The 16,254-nt window shown below is 44.4% G+C and overlaps 1 protein-coding gene across 2 annotated transcripts in view; it reads right to left on the reverse strand.

Annotated features, from left to right (window-relative positions):
- BCL2 (BCL2 apoptosis regulator) overlaps positions 1–16,248 on the reverse strand; it is a 97,264-nt gene extending 81,016 nt beyond the window's left edge. The window contains exons 1-2 of one of the 2 annotated variants that reach the window (XM_018076892.2): positions 15,607–16,243; positions 14,458–15,470 (exon numbers count right to left, since the gene is read on the reverse strand). In XM_018076892.2, the coding sequence (XP_017932381.1) occupies positions 14,458–15,042 (585 nt within the window). In that variant the 5' untranslated portion in view covers positions 15,043–15,470; positions 15,607–16,243. Of the gene's footprint in view, positions 1–14,457 lie in introns of both variants that reach the window. The other variant, XM_018076891.2, reaches the window with a different exon arrangement.
- Positions 16,249–16,254: the final 6 nt, after the last annotated feature.

The raw sequence follows: 16,254 nt of genomic DNA on the forward strand, positions 1-16,254 counted from the left end.
ACACAAAAATGCATTCAATTTTCAATTTAGCTATTTATAGAGCTCTATAATTTTTCCTGGCTCAAGTTTTAGTAAGCCTTCCCTGACGGGGTTCAGTTCACACGGTTTTGCAGCCCTTAATTTTGCCTCGAGTTCATATCCACGGAACACCCCTCCCCATTCCTGCCTCCTCATAGAATCCCATTTAATGTTTAGTTGATTAAATTGTCCTCCTGCTTTACTGAACTCATCACAAAAAACAGTGGGTTCTTTCTTTCCTAAGGAGTTGTGTGTGTTTTTCTTGCAATCTCCTAGTGGCAAAACTCAGGGATGCAGTTGCTTCCATCTACAACCACCCTTTTCTTGCTGATGTAACATTCGATGCATGTCTAGGAGGTCTTGTCAAAGTGTCACTTACAAGTCTTCCAGCCATGCTGTTGTTCCCTTAAGTAGGAAAAAGGGAGGTTTGGGGAATGTTTGAGAGTCATGGAGCCTTTGTCCAAGCTGACAGCAGTTCTGGGAGATGAGCATCCATATGATGCTGTTTGCTTGCTCCAGTTCCACTGACAGGAGCAACAAGAATGAAGTGCTCAGAGACCTCAAGGCAGGGAAAACTTTTTCTCCCCCTGGAGTCAGTCTAGTCTTCAGTCCTCTCATATTTCAGCAATTTGGCCTGTCCCAGGGTAAGGATGTCCCCTGCTGATCTAGGATAGCTGGGTCTGGTCATACTTCTGTCTCTTCCCATCCTCTTTCCAGCTCACCAGACTGGAAGGCAAGGCTGAACTGCTTTGCAGCCCCATTGTGTGAACGCCCACTGAGAGCTAAATGCCCATTTGTGTAACTTCCAGCTTAGCTCTGCTTTCTTTAGGTAAGAAATCACTCTCCTGCTGTGTCAAGGTGCAGTGCTGGAGCACAGAGGCACACAAGAGCAAGAGAGAAGAAACTAATTGCCCCCTCTCTCCACTCTCCAGAGTTCAGCTTACTTGGGCCAGGGGCATACAGCCTGCAAAAAGGACAGCGAGGTAGAGCTCAGAAAGTAAAAAGTCATTAAAGCAAAAACCCATGAGGCAGATAACAGCTTGCTGCCAGACTTCTTAAAATTTAAGTGTTGATTGTTCAGAATTTATGTCTAGATTTTTCTTAAGAATGCAATTTCCTGGCACATGGTACAAGTTGCTCTAGACCTGCATGTCAGCACAGCAGGCATCCTGTTGCAAAGGTTATTATGGAACTATTGAATGTTTTCATGCCAAATTTGTCAAAATTAAGCCAAGGGGAATGGAAATACTTTCCCTAGATAGGTGGTGGTTGCATTAGGTGGGTTTGTTTATAAGGAGAATAAAAGTTACAGCTAAATATAAAAGCAGATATATCACAATATTGTCTGAGAACTTGAATAACATGTCATTCAGCCTGTGTGCTGTGGAAAGAACACGAAGGTCAAGTCTAAAATAAGATCAGTGACTGTTTGACAATAGCAACATGTAGGAGGTAGAGCAGGAGAATTTTCCACATTTTTTCAAATGGCATTTTTCTTTCAAAAAATATTCTTGCCTATCTTGCAACGAGTCTGATACAAAAAACCTATTGAACTTCGTGCAAAACATACTGCTGAATTTGGTATGTTTTTGATCAACCTCCTGGTAAACCTGCATTAGTCATTTGTGCCAACTGTTTACTTTTTGCACTATGTTCACTTGGGAAAATGAAAGAAGGTTGTTCTGTTGCATTTTTGTTTTTCAAGAGTTTCACTTTCTGCTTCAGCCCTCTCATCCTGCTTCCCTGGAAGTCAAGAGACTTGAGCAAGTCCATAGCTACCTCTTAAAGGTAAGCACTTCTGAGTTTGCGGGCACTGGGGAGTGCATGGAGTCCCTGGCAAGGTCAAACGGGGCGGGGGGGAGAGGGAAACCCAGACAAACCACTCCTTGAAGTACTTTATAAAATCTAATGTGTTCCTTTCTCATTTTGTTCATCCACCAAAACCTAGGGTGAAGACATGATGTCAAGGACTTGCCATTTCCAAAAGTGTAACCGAGGCAGGGATTTCAGCAAATCTTGCAGGAGAAAGGGAACTCACAATCTCACGCTTGACTGAGACATCCAATGTACCCTACTTTTACTTCAGTCAGTGATGTCAGAAGTACATGTCTCTTTTGTCCCCTATATTCACTTTTAAATATAGTTACAACCACGTCCCTGTAAAATTTGTTACAAAAGGAGCCTTGCAGATGCCCTAATCCCCCTCCCAACAGTTCCAGTGACAAAATCCTATGACTTTAAAGTAAAGGGGAGAGACAGAAACTAGCCCTAGGCCAAGGCCTGAAGGCAGCTGCCCTTCCTTTCCCTCTGAACTGTGGCACACAGTCCACATAGTTTATAAAGCTAATGTTAAAACATTCATTGCCAGCATTGTCCCTCCATGGAAGGACTCTCAGGGTTCCTGGAAGGAAGGGTCTGGGATAGAGGAGAGAGAAGTGAGGGCAGAGCATCCTCCCTCCAGCTCCCCCAACCTGTCCCTGCCCTCTGGAGACTGCACCAAAGCTAAGGATGGATGTGGGCTGCAGGTTGTCCTTTGTTGAGTCCAGCCCCACAGCCACCCTTTTGCTGCCAGGCATCCCCATATTTCAAGTGGAAGCCCACATCAAAACAAGCCATGTGGTGCTTTCTTATCTCTCAAGCACAAAGACGCCCCTGTGGAGCAGCAGGGGAAGGGAGGGAGGAAAGAGGTCAGCAAGGTCCCTGGGCAGGGGAGGACTTGTCTCCTCTGAAGGACCTCCGATGAGGCTGCAGGAAAGGTGGAGCAAGGAGCCTGTGCCTTGCAGCAGTCCAGCCTTGCCATGGGGGTCAGAAGAGCCCCCTGGCACAGGTTGGCCAGAGCCTGATGCGGGGCAGGGGGCTGCAAGGACAGGTCCTGCTTGAGTCTGTGCTTTACAACCCCCTTCTGCTTGACCTCCAAACCCTGGGGCAGACACGGCCAAAATTAGTATCACACTGAGGGCTGGCATGCGATGGCTTTGACCCTAACAGTCCCACTGGGAATGCAGTATTGTTCTGGCCCTATTAACAATAATTTGCATGTTGTCTAATGGCCCTGGGAGGAAAAAAATAAAAATAAAAAGGGTGGCAGGCCCTGAGGGAGGAGAAGAGGAAATGGGACTGCTGCCATTTTCTTCTGAGAACTGGCAAAATAAAAAGGCTGACTTTCTTAAGGAGCCAGAGGTAAAACCATTCATTGCAAAATTATTTAATATCTAACTTAATCATCTGGCTTTCATTGCTTCGAGGCATGGTTTTGAGAACCTAAGCCATTTAGCTATTCCAAAGAGCCTGATAGGGACCTTGATCACAGGAAACTCATTTTGGTGGGACTCTGGGTCTCTCCCAAGACACTGGTGACAGTGACCTTTCAGGATGAGGAGTTGCTCTCAGCAGAAGGATCTGAACTAGGGAGACATGGGACATCTGCACACAGCATTTCCCCATCATAGTCGGAGCCTTACTTATAAAGAGCAGTCAGTAACACTGAGCTGCCACAGTTCCAGTCATTATTTCTTTTGTTGAGAGGAGTTTCTTTAGGGATCAAAATGTCCTCAAAACCAAACAAGCTGCCTGTCCATCCCTTCCAAAAGAACAGGTAGTTTATTCCAGCTGTCAGCGACTGCAAACCAAACAGCTCCTCTCCCACTGTCAGTTTTAGCTCTAGGCCAGTTATTAAAATTAAACAGTTGCATTTGCAAGAATGATGTATTTCTGTCTGCAGGGGGGAAGAGAAGGGAGCAGAGAGAAGGGAAAAAAAAAAAAAAGCAAGTTTTCTAAAACAAACCCTAGGCCAGTTTACAGAGCCTAACAGTGTGCCAGTGCTGCCATTAAACTCCCACAGAAGTCCCAGCCTGCAGGATGTACTGTGTGTCACAAGCATCCTTCTCACTGCGTTGGGGAAAATAAAATAATTTTTTTTTAAAAGGCAGGAAAATTCCAATTGCTTGCAAAATAAATACACTATTCCCTTGTGAAACAATCAACTACAATAGATATGAGAAAAGGTACAAAGGGATTCCTTGGCAGGTTTTCCCACGACTTGTGCCAACCAGGCTGGAGAGCAGAGTGGGAAGCTCCCCCTGTCATGGTCCTAAAGCACCAGGGAGACTCACCAGCTCACTCCTGGGGCTGAGGCACAGCTTTACTGGTTGAAGCTGGACAGGACCAATTTCTAGAAAACTGCTGGGGCCCTGGTGGGACATTATCATTTCTGGCCTACACAGACACAATCAGGACGTGTTTAGCTTCCTGGGCTCCCCTTACAGAGAGGATGATTGGGGAGGCTGAGAAGCACTCTCATGGCAAAACCCAAGGCAACCTTGCTCCAGTTTTCCACCACTGCACAGATGTGCCCACTACAACCAAGGCATTGTTCAACAACACTTTATAGATCCCTTTCTGGGTCTGTTCACATGCTCACTGCTGTGCAAGACTAGACACCACTGGTTTTAGCATCCACACTGAAAAAAATACTGCAGGAATTATTTGCAGACAGCCATGAGCTCCTGCAGAAGCCTGAGCAGCCTCCAGGCTGGCTCGTTTACTTTCAGCCTTGATTGCCACCTGACATTTCAAGAGACCCCTTTATTTTCTCCCTTGCTGGTGCACCCTGCTGCAGTGCTCTGGCCCAAAGAGGAGCAAAGCCTTTCCCCCAGCCAAGCTTCATGGAAGCGCTGCTAATTTTTGCAGATCTGGAAAACAGAAAAAGGAACAGGTCAAGCTGGAACCTGTAAATAACACAGGCATTAGGCCTCCTTCTCAGCTATATTCGGGACCTTTTGCATCCAGCAGCAGACTGGAGATTAGATATTTAGACAGCATGATTCACTGTGATGTGCAAGACGACTTCAGGAGAGGGGCTTTGGATATGACTAGCTTGAACAAAAATTTGCAGACACTTTGAGCACAACATAGAATTTGATTCTGTTATGAACGAGGGAGTCATTACCTCAGTTTTTTTAATGTCTTTTTTTTTTACTTAAGTTTGCACATTCTTGAGAATTTCAACAGGTTTTATTGATCTACAGCACTGACCACCTTATTCTGCTAATGAAAATGCCAACTCATTTACTATTGTATTTGTCTTTGATTTATATCTGATTCTTTTTTCTCTATAAAAAATAAGAGATGAGAAATAGGGTTCTCTACTACCTTTTATAATTCACAGTTTGAATATGTGAAGAATATTTTTAAGAAACCAGTACTTTCCTTTAGAGACAAAGCTGGCAATAGTTATTCCATCACAAAGACAAGCTACAGGACTGTCCAACAGATTTCACTGGCCTCCTGTCTGTGGTCCTACCCAACTTTCTAGTCTCTCCAGAGCACACAACAAGAATTTTGTCTCCTAAGCCTCAGTTCAGTAAGATAGTTAAAAGTAATTTCAAGCTCATGGTTAAGCCAAAAGCTTTGATTACTACTAATTTTTTTAAAATGTTTTAGAATTGCTTTCTCTGCCTGCATCTGAACACTTAATTAAGCTCGTGAATGGTTTTCCAATACAATTGTATGAAGATACTTCTTACAGGTGCATGTGATACACCTATACTGCTCCTTCCCTGAAGTGCCATAGAGAGCCTTTATATATGGTGGGAATAGAAAAGACAAATTCCTTCTTGAAACACCCAATGAACTGTGCTGATATATAAAAGTAAACATTAATACTGTCAGTTGCTGTTTCTCACAGTGCTCACCCTTTCCCTAAATAAAAAGTAGAAATCAACACCTGAAACTGATCTCTTTAATCTGTTTCCATCACAAGCATTGCTAAACACATCCAAACAGTGGAGCTGAAAAGTTTAAGCCTGATTTCTATTTAAGTTTTATTTTGTCTTTCTTCTATCTCCTCTCTCCACTCAAATCTCACCCCAAGATAGTTTCACAATCTGACTCACTTTGCTCTTTCCCAGGCTAGCAAGCTCCAGCAATGACAAAATGTAATGCTACAGATTTGAACTTTATTCTAAGCCCCAAATTACTATGATGGACGTTTTGTTCAATATTGTACCTTGTATCACTCCTTTTTTTTAATTATAGATCATCAGCCCAACTCATGATAGCATGGCGGACAACAATAAATTTCCCAGACCTGGTATGCTGTGTAGCTAGCAAGAATACCTATTTCATAGCTGAGTTAACTGAAAAAGAGAGATATTAATGATTTGCCCCATATCCTATCGTGTACCCAGTACTACAGCCAAGAAGAGGAAGTTAAGTTTTGACTCTTAGTTGCTTTCTCGAACAACTGCGTGACAGTCTCTTTCAATCACTATGTGGGAAAAATAAAGCCTTTTCTTTTTGATTGTACCTGGCTCACATACATAAATTACTCACTGAAGTACCGTGAAACCCAAATCAACAAAATGGAATCATTATTTTTATGCTTCCTAAATAAAATAGCAATAAAATTATGTATGCACTGAAGGATGCTGACTATTATTTTCAACTAACTCAAAATCATAGAATCATAAGAGTTATTTAGGTTGGAAAAGACCTTTAAGATCATCGAGTCCAACCATTAACCCAGCGCCTCTCCTTTTTACAGAACTTCGATGACAAATACAAGGAGGATGGGCTTGCAACTTTAAGTCCGAAGTTAGGTACTCATGTGGCAATTCATAACAGATTTCCAGACAGCACAGGAGTAAATTCAGTGACGTGGGTACTCTTAGAAACACAGCAAGCGCACTTACAATTACCTTTACAAAACATACGCAGGATTAAGGAATTTTCCCCGGATGGATGAGACTGGCAGCACATGCATCCCAGTATCCCCAGACACCAACCTGCACCAGGTGCTCTGGTGGAGAAGCAGTGGAATAGATAATTTTGAAACAGCATTACCTGGAGAAAGGTCTACCCTCAGCATTTGGTGATCTAATTTCAGCAGCTGACATTAAATTTAGCCCAAGGTGTATGACTACCCTTTCAAACAATTTGATTCAAATATAAGCATAGATGTTTTCCTTACCCTTATGAACACCTAAACTTTTCCTGAATGCAACTGAGTACTTCCACTCACAGCTCTCCCATGAAAACAACTCCCAAAGGTTAATCATGTGTTGCAGAAAAGGCTATTTTTCTCTATTAGCTGAAAATTGGTGGCTTTTTCATTTGATCTTATTTTTCTTGCTGTATATACAAAGTAAATATAACTAAAACTGTCCAATTAAGTGCCTCTTCCTGTTCCTATTGAAGTCAATGGCAACATTTTCTAATACCAGATTCGTTTTCTCACTCATTGACTGTAAAACCCAGAAATCCACAAGGAACTTAGCAAGGGGGAATTTAGTAAAGTATATCAATATACAATAATTATGACAGCAAACTAGCATTAAGATAAAATAACAGAAAATAAATTCCAGACTTTCAGATGCATTTGGAAAAGTTATCTGGTTTCATAGTCTCTTGGGAGCCAAAAAAAAAAAAAGTCAGAAAAAAAAAAAAAAGCCATCAGATTGTTAATGAGACTGAAAGCCAGAGTAAAATAAAAATCCCTCAAATCTGTCATCAGCATTCATGTTTGCCAAGAAGGCCTGGATGTTATCCTGCTGGGGAAGAGAAGATTTATGGCACCGCACACCTTCATCCATCCTATTATTATATATGAAATGGAAAATAAAACAGGCCGGTACTGCCCTCAGAAATAATCAGTATTTTGCTGCCACTGCCTAACAAATGTTGCTATTATTGTTACTAAATCAGCAGGAGAGCAGCCACGAGGTGCTCATAAATAAATTATTTTTAAAAAACCAACAAACCAAACAGGGTTGGGCTCCACCCTCCTAAGGGTGTGAAGGAAAATAAAACAGGGATGGAGGGGGGAAGGGCCAGACCTGGCACACACAGTGCTGTGTGGCAGCACCCAGAATCCTGGCTGGCACCCAGTGCCCGGCACCAGCAGCAGTGATGGAAAGGGGTGGTGAGAAAGCTGGTGACAACCAGCCCACCATGAAGCTGAAAGAGAAAACAGGCAAAGACCCAGAACCACTCACCGTAACTCTGATTTCCAAAGGGGATGGAAATGCAATATCCGAAAAGTGAAAATTCCCTTTGCTACAGGAGAGTCATTATTCAATTAGACCTTTTGCACTGTTTTTCAGTTATGGCTCCTCAAGTGCCCAGGCTGCTGACCCAGTTTGGGGCTACAGAGACCCCACACCACTGCCTTTCCAGCAGCCCCAGAGTAGGACTGCGGTGCTAAAAGGCTTTGGGCTAGGTCAGAGAGGCAGTTGCAGGGCAAGATGGGAGACAAGGACACAGCACAGTTGCTGGCAGCTGGCATTGGCATGCAGAGAGCCACCACTTCAGCCATTCTTGTCCTGAGCCCCCGGCCCAGCATCCTTTGGTGGCAATGGCAGAGCAAAGGTTGGCTTTCCATGAGCCAGGCACAAACCATCACACAAGACCCAAAACCACAGCAGAGGTTTCACAGTGACACCTGAGAGCTGCTCCTGTTTCTACATATACTTCCCACCACCATCCCAGTTCCAACCCACTGAAAGATGACCCTCTCATCAGGGATGCCTGTATCGAGCACAAGGGCTTAATGTTTGCTGGCAATGCAGTACAAAGTTCCTGTGCTGCCTTAGGAAGCCCAGGCCCTGGGATCTGGCCGCTGGGAAAATGCTTCTGCTCCACATGCAATTTCACACATCACTGCATAGGTCTTGTGATTCTCCTGCTAGAGCCATGCCTTGCCATCGGAGAAACGCTTGTGCCTCAGCAGAAAAATTCAGCTGGATTTTCTTCATGGATTACCGACTCTGAATTTCAAGCTACATACTCAAAAAACTAAGCTCCTTACTGTCCAGCAGAGCTAACACAGCAGCTCAAGAGAGGCCTGTGTTAGTGCAGGCACAGAACAAACTTCTTTCTCAATACTGAAAGTAAAATAAAACTTTTTAATAGGATTGCTGTTTGAACTTTACAGTTCTTTGCAAGATCAAGGCAAATGACATCATCTGCACAAGTGAGACCCCTGGTTCTGAAATTTTAAAGGTCACAGTCAATATACTTTTTTTTATTTTTTTAGAAAAAAGGCCAGACTTCTGAGAAAATACACAGCCTAATGTTGTTGCAAGTTACAGAGAAAGCTATTATAAATGAAAAGGACTGGAGAACCGCAATCATTTTCTCTTTCTGCCCTGGCTCTTCTCCTCTTTGCTTCTGTACAGAGCCCCCATAGATGAATTTCTTGCTCTTCAGCAACAGCAAAAAGAAAAATATTTTGATAATATTTTGAGAATTCAATTATAAACCCACAAAGCCACAAAAACTGGCAAAGGACCTAGAAGGTGCAACACTTGAAACTGCCAATTCATTTATTTAACTGAGTGGATTTCAGATAGTTTCCTTTTACCAGTCAAACAGTGACTTGGGGTTAGCCCCACTGGGGATTGAGACGTTAACAAGGCTGAATGTTGCTAGTAAAGAAAGTCAAGTGCCTCTGCTCCAGCCCATGGCATCCCACTCCAAGCAAGGTGAAATCACATGCTGAATGAGCAAGAGGCTTTTGCTTGGGACTTGCACGAGAAGCAACGTTCTGTGCAGGCGGGTGTCTGGCAGAGCTGTTAGGAAAGCAGCTCCAGATCCTGAAAGGGATGGGATTTCAGTCAGTGCCCCACACATGAACTCTGGAAGGGTCCTGTGCCACACCGCTATCCACTACCCCTAGCTCTGTCCTGGAGGCAGATGCACCTGCCATCCATCACCTTCATGAGAGGGCCATGGACCACTTGCAGGGTACAGAGACCCTCCAAGCTTCCTTTCCAAACCTGTCCAAGCCATGCCACCAAACAAAAAGAGCCAATGGTTTACTAGGCACAAAAAAAAAAAAAAAAAAAAAAAAAAGGAAGCTCAGGGATGACGACTCAGGAGAAGGGAAAGCTAGGGTCTACTTGCTGGTCCAAGAAGCATTTATTCATCTGGCTGTAGACAGCCACCTGAGAAAACACATTGGACTGCAGGAATTAGACACCTCAGTTCTTCCTCCTTCACCAAATGAAATCTCACCCCTGAGAGGAGGAGGAGCCCTGTTGCCAAAGGAGAGGACACCTCAGCAAAATCAGCAGCCATCTGGTAGGTGAAACTTCCTGAGATGGTGGCGATGCGGGTGTAAACCCCCCTGCCAGGCTGGGGAAGGTCTTGTTGGCAAAGCTCGGGAGAGGCCTTAGCTAAGGAGCCACAAGGAAAAGTGGGAGCTTCTCCTCAATGTGTTTGCACGCAAGGATGGCACCTGAGTGAGAGCAGGTGGGCCAGAAGGTGCCTGCCAGCTTCGGGACAGGGAAGTTCTAGGGAACTGTTCCCCACAGCATACTGAGTGGCTCCCCTCTTCTGACTAGCTTGGGTGAGGAACAGTGAGAAGCCAGGGACTTCTGTCACTATTCTGGCCAGGCAGACACCTTGAGGATGCCAGCGCTTATGTTCCACTCAACGTCCACTTCAGACATCTAAATCCTCTCCTGTATTCTGGCCTTAACCCTCAAACAAAACAAAGAACTGCAATAAATGAAGAGAATCAGATGAAAACACACAACCCTTGCATTCCTGGTTCAAATGTAAATATTGGCATTTAAAATTATGTGTTCTCAGCTGAATTTTCAACAAAACACTGCTTCTCTCACCTGGGCTTCTTTATTCTTTACATCAAAAACGTACTTGTCTATGTAAATATGACGGTGCCTGTGTCTCCTTCTGTAGTTCTCACAATTGGTTTTTCTTGAACAGCTTGGGGAGGAAGCCATATGTTGGACTAGAAGTGCCCAGAGCTAAGCATGGCTCCAACGTCTGTTAGGTTGTATGCCCAAAGAGGGGACCCATCACTGCAAGACAGACACAGTTACTTAACCCACACCAACTGCATCACTTCAATCTTCCCCATGTCAATGTCAAAAGTTGCCAAGTGCAATAGCCACTCCTTCTGCTGCTCTGAAAATCAAAATGAAGCCGTGAGGTTGTTAATCAGAAAGCATACATCATACCAAGTACCATGAAATTGCAGAGATGAGCTTGTTCTCCTCTTATTTCTTTTGTAATACAATTAAGATGTTATCAGGCCAAAGTACAATATTGCGGTATCCTGGCCTAAGTGAAAATCTTTGAAAGCAGCATTTATTTGCCACCAGAACCACAAGCTAATAATACAGATTCCATGCAGTCCCTGTCTGTTGCTTTTTCTAAGTTTCAAACAAAACCATGATGCCATGTATTGTAAGGGTATTAACAATCCCCAGACACCATCATCAGCGATGCCTAGTGCCTAAAATTTATGCTCCACCAGCTCTATCCCCCTTCCAATCTGCCCTTTGATATGCTTCTTTCCTTGTTTTTTCTGCAATCTAAAGAATTCACATCCTGAAAACACACTGCCAACTCACAGAACTGATTCAAATGTAACAGATAAATAAGAAAAACATGTCAACCAAACTTCAGACCTGAGTGTAAGACACAGGCCCATACAACAGACACAAGGCACGTGCTGTCCAACTTACTTGCTGCGTGACATATGCCCATGACTAACTGTGATGCTCTCTTCTCTGGTATATGCACCCTCTAATAAACTTACCACTCCACAACATACTGGGGAACCACAACATAAAGGAAGAGAAGGCTACAGCAGCTGGAGCTCCTGCTTGTTGTAGCAACTTGCGTGACAGGGATATCTTACAGGCAGCTGTGCTGAAGTCCTACCAAGCATCACCACCTAAAGGCTACTTCAGAAGAGCCATCTGCGAGGTTTTAACAAGGTTCTTACACGGTATATGTTCCAACAGGTCAGTGCATATATTAAAGAATCCTTTTATGCTGACAGATTCTGAAAGCTAGAAAAAGAAAAAAAAGAAAAATCCAGTGCCCTATGCTGTCTTGATTTCTGTGTGAAGAGATGATCCCAAAAGCTGTGTTAGCAACTTCATGTTAGTCTTTTGCTCTTTGTAATCAGCTAGAAGGTTTTGCCTGTGTTTAATACAATCCCATGGCTCAAAAGTACCAGTCGTGTACCAGACAGACAAGCAAAAGCCACCTTCAAGTAGTATTTTGCAGATCATCTCCCATGTATACATTACAAATAACACACGACAGTAAATGGTATCACATGCATCCAAATTCTGGAGTTTCTGTTGATAGGAAACCTGAATAAAGAACTAAATGGCTATCGATAAGAAGTGTCCTTTCCTTTTAAAGGCAGTCGTTTACAATCCCAAGTTTCTTGTATTTCTAACTGTCAAGAAACGGCTCCAGGGCTCATCTCCTCTGGCCAGTCCCGCCTGGTACCACCTGTACTTTCATATTCTTGGTTTTATTCATTATTTATGTTTCTCTTTACAGAATACACCCACAGGACAATACATCTCCAGCATGCTTATGATTTGATCCAAAGCTCACTGGAGTCAACAGAATTACTTCACTGGCTCTGGAGCGAACTGAGGGCCCCAGCTCCGCAAACCGGCTTCCAGCCCGAGGAGCGACTTACGCACAAGTTAGGCATCCCAGCCCAGAAGTGCAATCACAAAATCCCTAACCCTTTAGCTGCTTGCCTTTTAACCAGCCAAGGTCTCCAAAAGCCTGAACCGTTTGCAGATTTTTCCTTCCCACAGTTATCTGTTTTGTGAAAAAAACCCCATACTACACCAACAAACCCTCTGGAGTGATCCAGGAAATAGGGGATCAGGGGATAGATCTCTCTCTCCCAAGTGTGGTCCCAACCATTACGTGCTGGAGTAATTTTATGTGTATGTGTGTATATACATATGTGTGTGTCTGTACATGTGTGCATATTTGTATATACATATATATGTATATAAATGCACAGACACACACATGCACACACACACACACATTTTTTGCTCCCCCTTCTGGCCCCATGAATCTTGAATTTTTTTCTTCTTGGTGGAAGCAGAGGAGAGCAGGAGAACAATCCTGCCTCCAATGTGACTTGTAGCCAGGGACCAGCAGCACTCCTCTGGAAGGTGCGCAGTGTGGATTCCTGCTGGGAAAAGGGCCCCAAAGCTTTGCTCCCTCCATTATGGCAGCAGGTAGATGTCCTCTGAATCCCTTAATGCATATCACCTTTAGTCAGATGGATTCAACAGCGAGAAGGCAGTATCTTTATTTTATAACAGAGATGGTCAATGCAGGCAACACATTTTTTGGCATAACACTTACTTAGCAAGAGACCCACGGCTAAAATTTTCATGTGACAATGCTTCACAAACACCAGACTTGTGAAACACGTTAACTGGGAAACATATACTGTATTTTATCTTCTTTTACACACACCTTTTAAAGGTGTGCTGTGTCATTGAGTCAGCTCTCTGTATTTCACAGGGGACTGGACCTGAAATTGCTGGTGCCCTACCTAGCTGACCTAGGTGTCTTTATACCAGCTCTCAGCCCAGATACAAGGTTTCTTCTTCAGTATAACTTTTGTCATTTCTTCCTCCAACGCAATAATATCATAAGCTTTACACATACAACAGGTTTGGTTTGTGGGAGAGCGGCTGAGACCATGTTTTGTTCCAGTATATCAATTAATACAGGAAAGAAGGAAAGAAATATCTTTTCAATTTCAATGCAGTTATTAATTTTGGAAAGAGAGGGAGAGAGAAAAAGAAAAGGCTTTTGACTGACTATCAATGTAAAAGCTGTTCATTTTCCAGAGGTGGAAATCTTTCCTTTCTAGATGATGCTGAAGCCCACCCTGGACAGAGGTGATCTCTACCCCAGAAACACAGTCACCCATCAGATCGCAACAAATACTCATTTTCCAGAACAATCCCACAGACACGGCTCCCAGCACCTTTGTTTCATCGCAAGACAAAGATTTTTTATATTAGACATATCCTATACCAAGAAATCCCACTCCAGTCGCCACCACAGCTGTAGACACTGTCACTGATGGCCACCTGCTCACCAGTAACACCGGGATCCTGTATTTGTTGCACGCCAGTCTGGCACATCACCCCTAACATGCCTACATGCACACACACATAGGCGGTCCCTGATGCCCTGCAACTGGGACCTACCACAATGCGCCTCTCCCTGGCAGCTGGATGGGCATCTCTGCTGCCCCTTCCCACCCCGCTGCAGGACTCTGCCTTGGCCAGGAACCTGCCTTGATTCTGCCCATAGGCAAGGCTGGAGAGGACCAGGAAAGCAGAGACTGCTATAAAGACAGTGCCTCACTCATCCTTTTCGCTCCCAAGCTGTAGCTGATCTCCCATCTCAAACCACTCCATCTCAAACCACTCCACTGTACCCTGCAACGAGATGATACTCAACAACCCGCAAAAAGCCCATGCACACACCAGTGCAGACACCCCCAAGGCAAACCTTTTGCTCTCCACAACGCAAGCGTAACCTCTCAGGCACTGCCCAAATGGGGTTCCCACCAGCCACAGGTCAGAGCCCGTAGGGGAAGCCAGCAATTGGGGGACGTACCCAGCCTCCGTTGTCCTGGATCCAGTTGTGCAGGTGCCGGTTCAGGTACTCAGTCATCCAGGCAGCGATGCTGTCTACAAGGGGAGACATCTCCCGGTTGACGCTCTCCACACACATCACACCGCCAAACTCGAAGAAGGCCACAATTCTGCCCCAGTTAACCCCGTCTCGGAAGAGCTCCTCCACCACCGCCACGAAGCGGCTCCTGGCCGTGAAGGGAGTCAGGTGCAGCTGGCCAGACATTTGGGCAAAGTCCCTCTGGTAGCGGCGGGAAAACTCATCCCCTGCCTGGCGCAGGACGAGGTGGACGACCTGGGGTGCGAGGCGCAGCCCCTCGGCTGGGGGCGCGTGGCTAGCAGCAGCCGAGCCAGGGGGCTCGGGGTGCGGAGACACCAGCCCAGTGTGATCAGAGGAAGTCCCAGCAGCAGCAGCAACCGCAGCAGCAGCAGGAGGAGAGAGACCTGGAGGCAAGGGTGCCGGGTCCTCGCCGGCAGCCCAGTCGTATCCCCTCTGAGAGAGTTTATAGTGGATGTACTTCAGCACTATCTCCCGGTTATCGTAGCCTCTTCTCCCCGGATGAGCCATAATTCCCAAGAGGAAGCAGCAAGAGGAAGGGAGAGAGGAAGAAGAGGAGCAGGATGAACCCAAAAAAGTTAAGCAGCCAATAATAATAAAATTAATAACACCAAAAATTATAATCCAGTTACTGTATTGGATACGGTTTCATTCACGCTGTTGTGGGGGAGTTCTCAGGGTCTTGGAGGTACTTCTGTCTTCTCAGAGTTTCCTCCTCGGTTTGAGATGCACGTCATAAATAGGGATTTAAATGTTGTAAAGACTTTACTTCCAGGTGCACATTTATTACTTATTATAAATTTACTTTAGGACCATTTCCTCCTCGGTGTTGAAATACATCTTAAAAGATATTATACCGACTCAAAATCAGGTGCATTTTCCCCTAGGTGCTGGACTACCATGGACATGAAGGAGCAGACGAACACACACTGTAAAAACTGCAATTCAACACAATTTGTTAAGCAGCCTTGGACGGACGTTAATCCAACACACTTTATGCTAGAAACCTCAACACTAGGTTTTGGGTTTTTTTGTTAAGTTACACAAACTAAATTTCCTCTGTAAAGTACTTACTTGGACTATAAATATGTTCCTCTGTCAAGTTTCCTCTAAAAGAAAAATAGCAACAATAAAATCCAAACATCACAAGTCTTCAGAAAGGTTAAGTTCTGGCCGCTTTGATGCTTCAAGTCACCAAAGGGATGGGAAAGGGACAAAAAAAAAATATTTCTATTATTTCAAATGTTTTTTCCCAGACTTCTGTTTAACAGACATCTCCAAAAATGTGTCAAAGCTCAGAAAATAACGCCTTGCAGCCCGGGAAGGCGAACAACCCCAAAGAGACGGAAAATCCTGGAGACCAGATGAACCACATTTGAATCCAAGCTCTCGCAGAAGTGCTCTGTTTTTCCCTCCAGTGCAACGTACAGACATATGCATTTACGTAGTTTCATTCAGACACCGATCGCAGGAGCCCGGTGCTTCCACACACACGCACGCACACACCAAAAAAAAAAAAATAAAAAATAAAAAAAAATACTGTATGTATTTAGGAAATTAATTCTTTTGCACAAGAGAGTGCGAAAAAAAAATTAATTAAAAAATGAAAATAAAAATAAAGAAGGAAAATTGCTTTTAACTGCTGCCATTTCCCGAGCAGCTTTGTATCGGCGGAGGAAGAGCCCCTGGCGCTGCCGAGGAGGGGCGCGGACGGGCGTGTGT

The sequence above is a fragment of the Manacus vitellinus genome, unplaced genomic scaffold, assembly GCF_001715985.3.
Source record: "Manacus vitellinus isolate BGI_N305 unplaced genomic scaffold, ASM171598v3 scaffold_33_pilon, whole genome shotgun sequence".
Taxonomy (NCBI): Eukaryota; Metazoa; Chordata; class Aves; order Passeriformes; family Pipridae; genus Manacus; species Manacus vitellinus.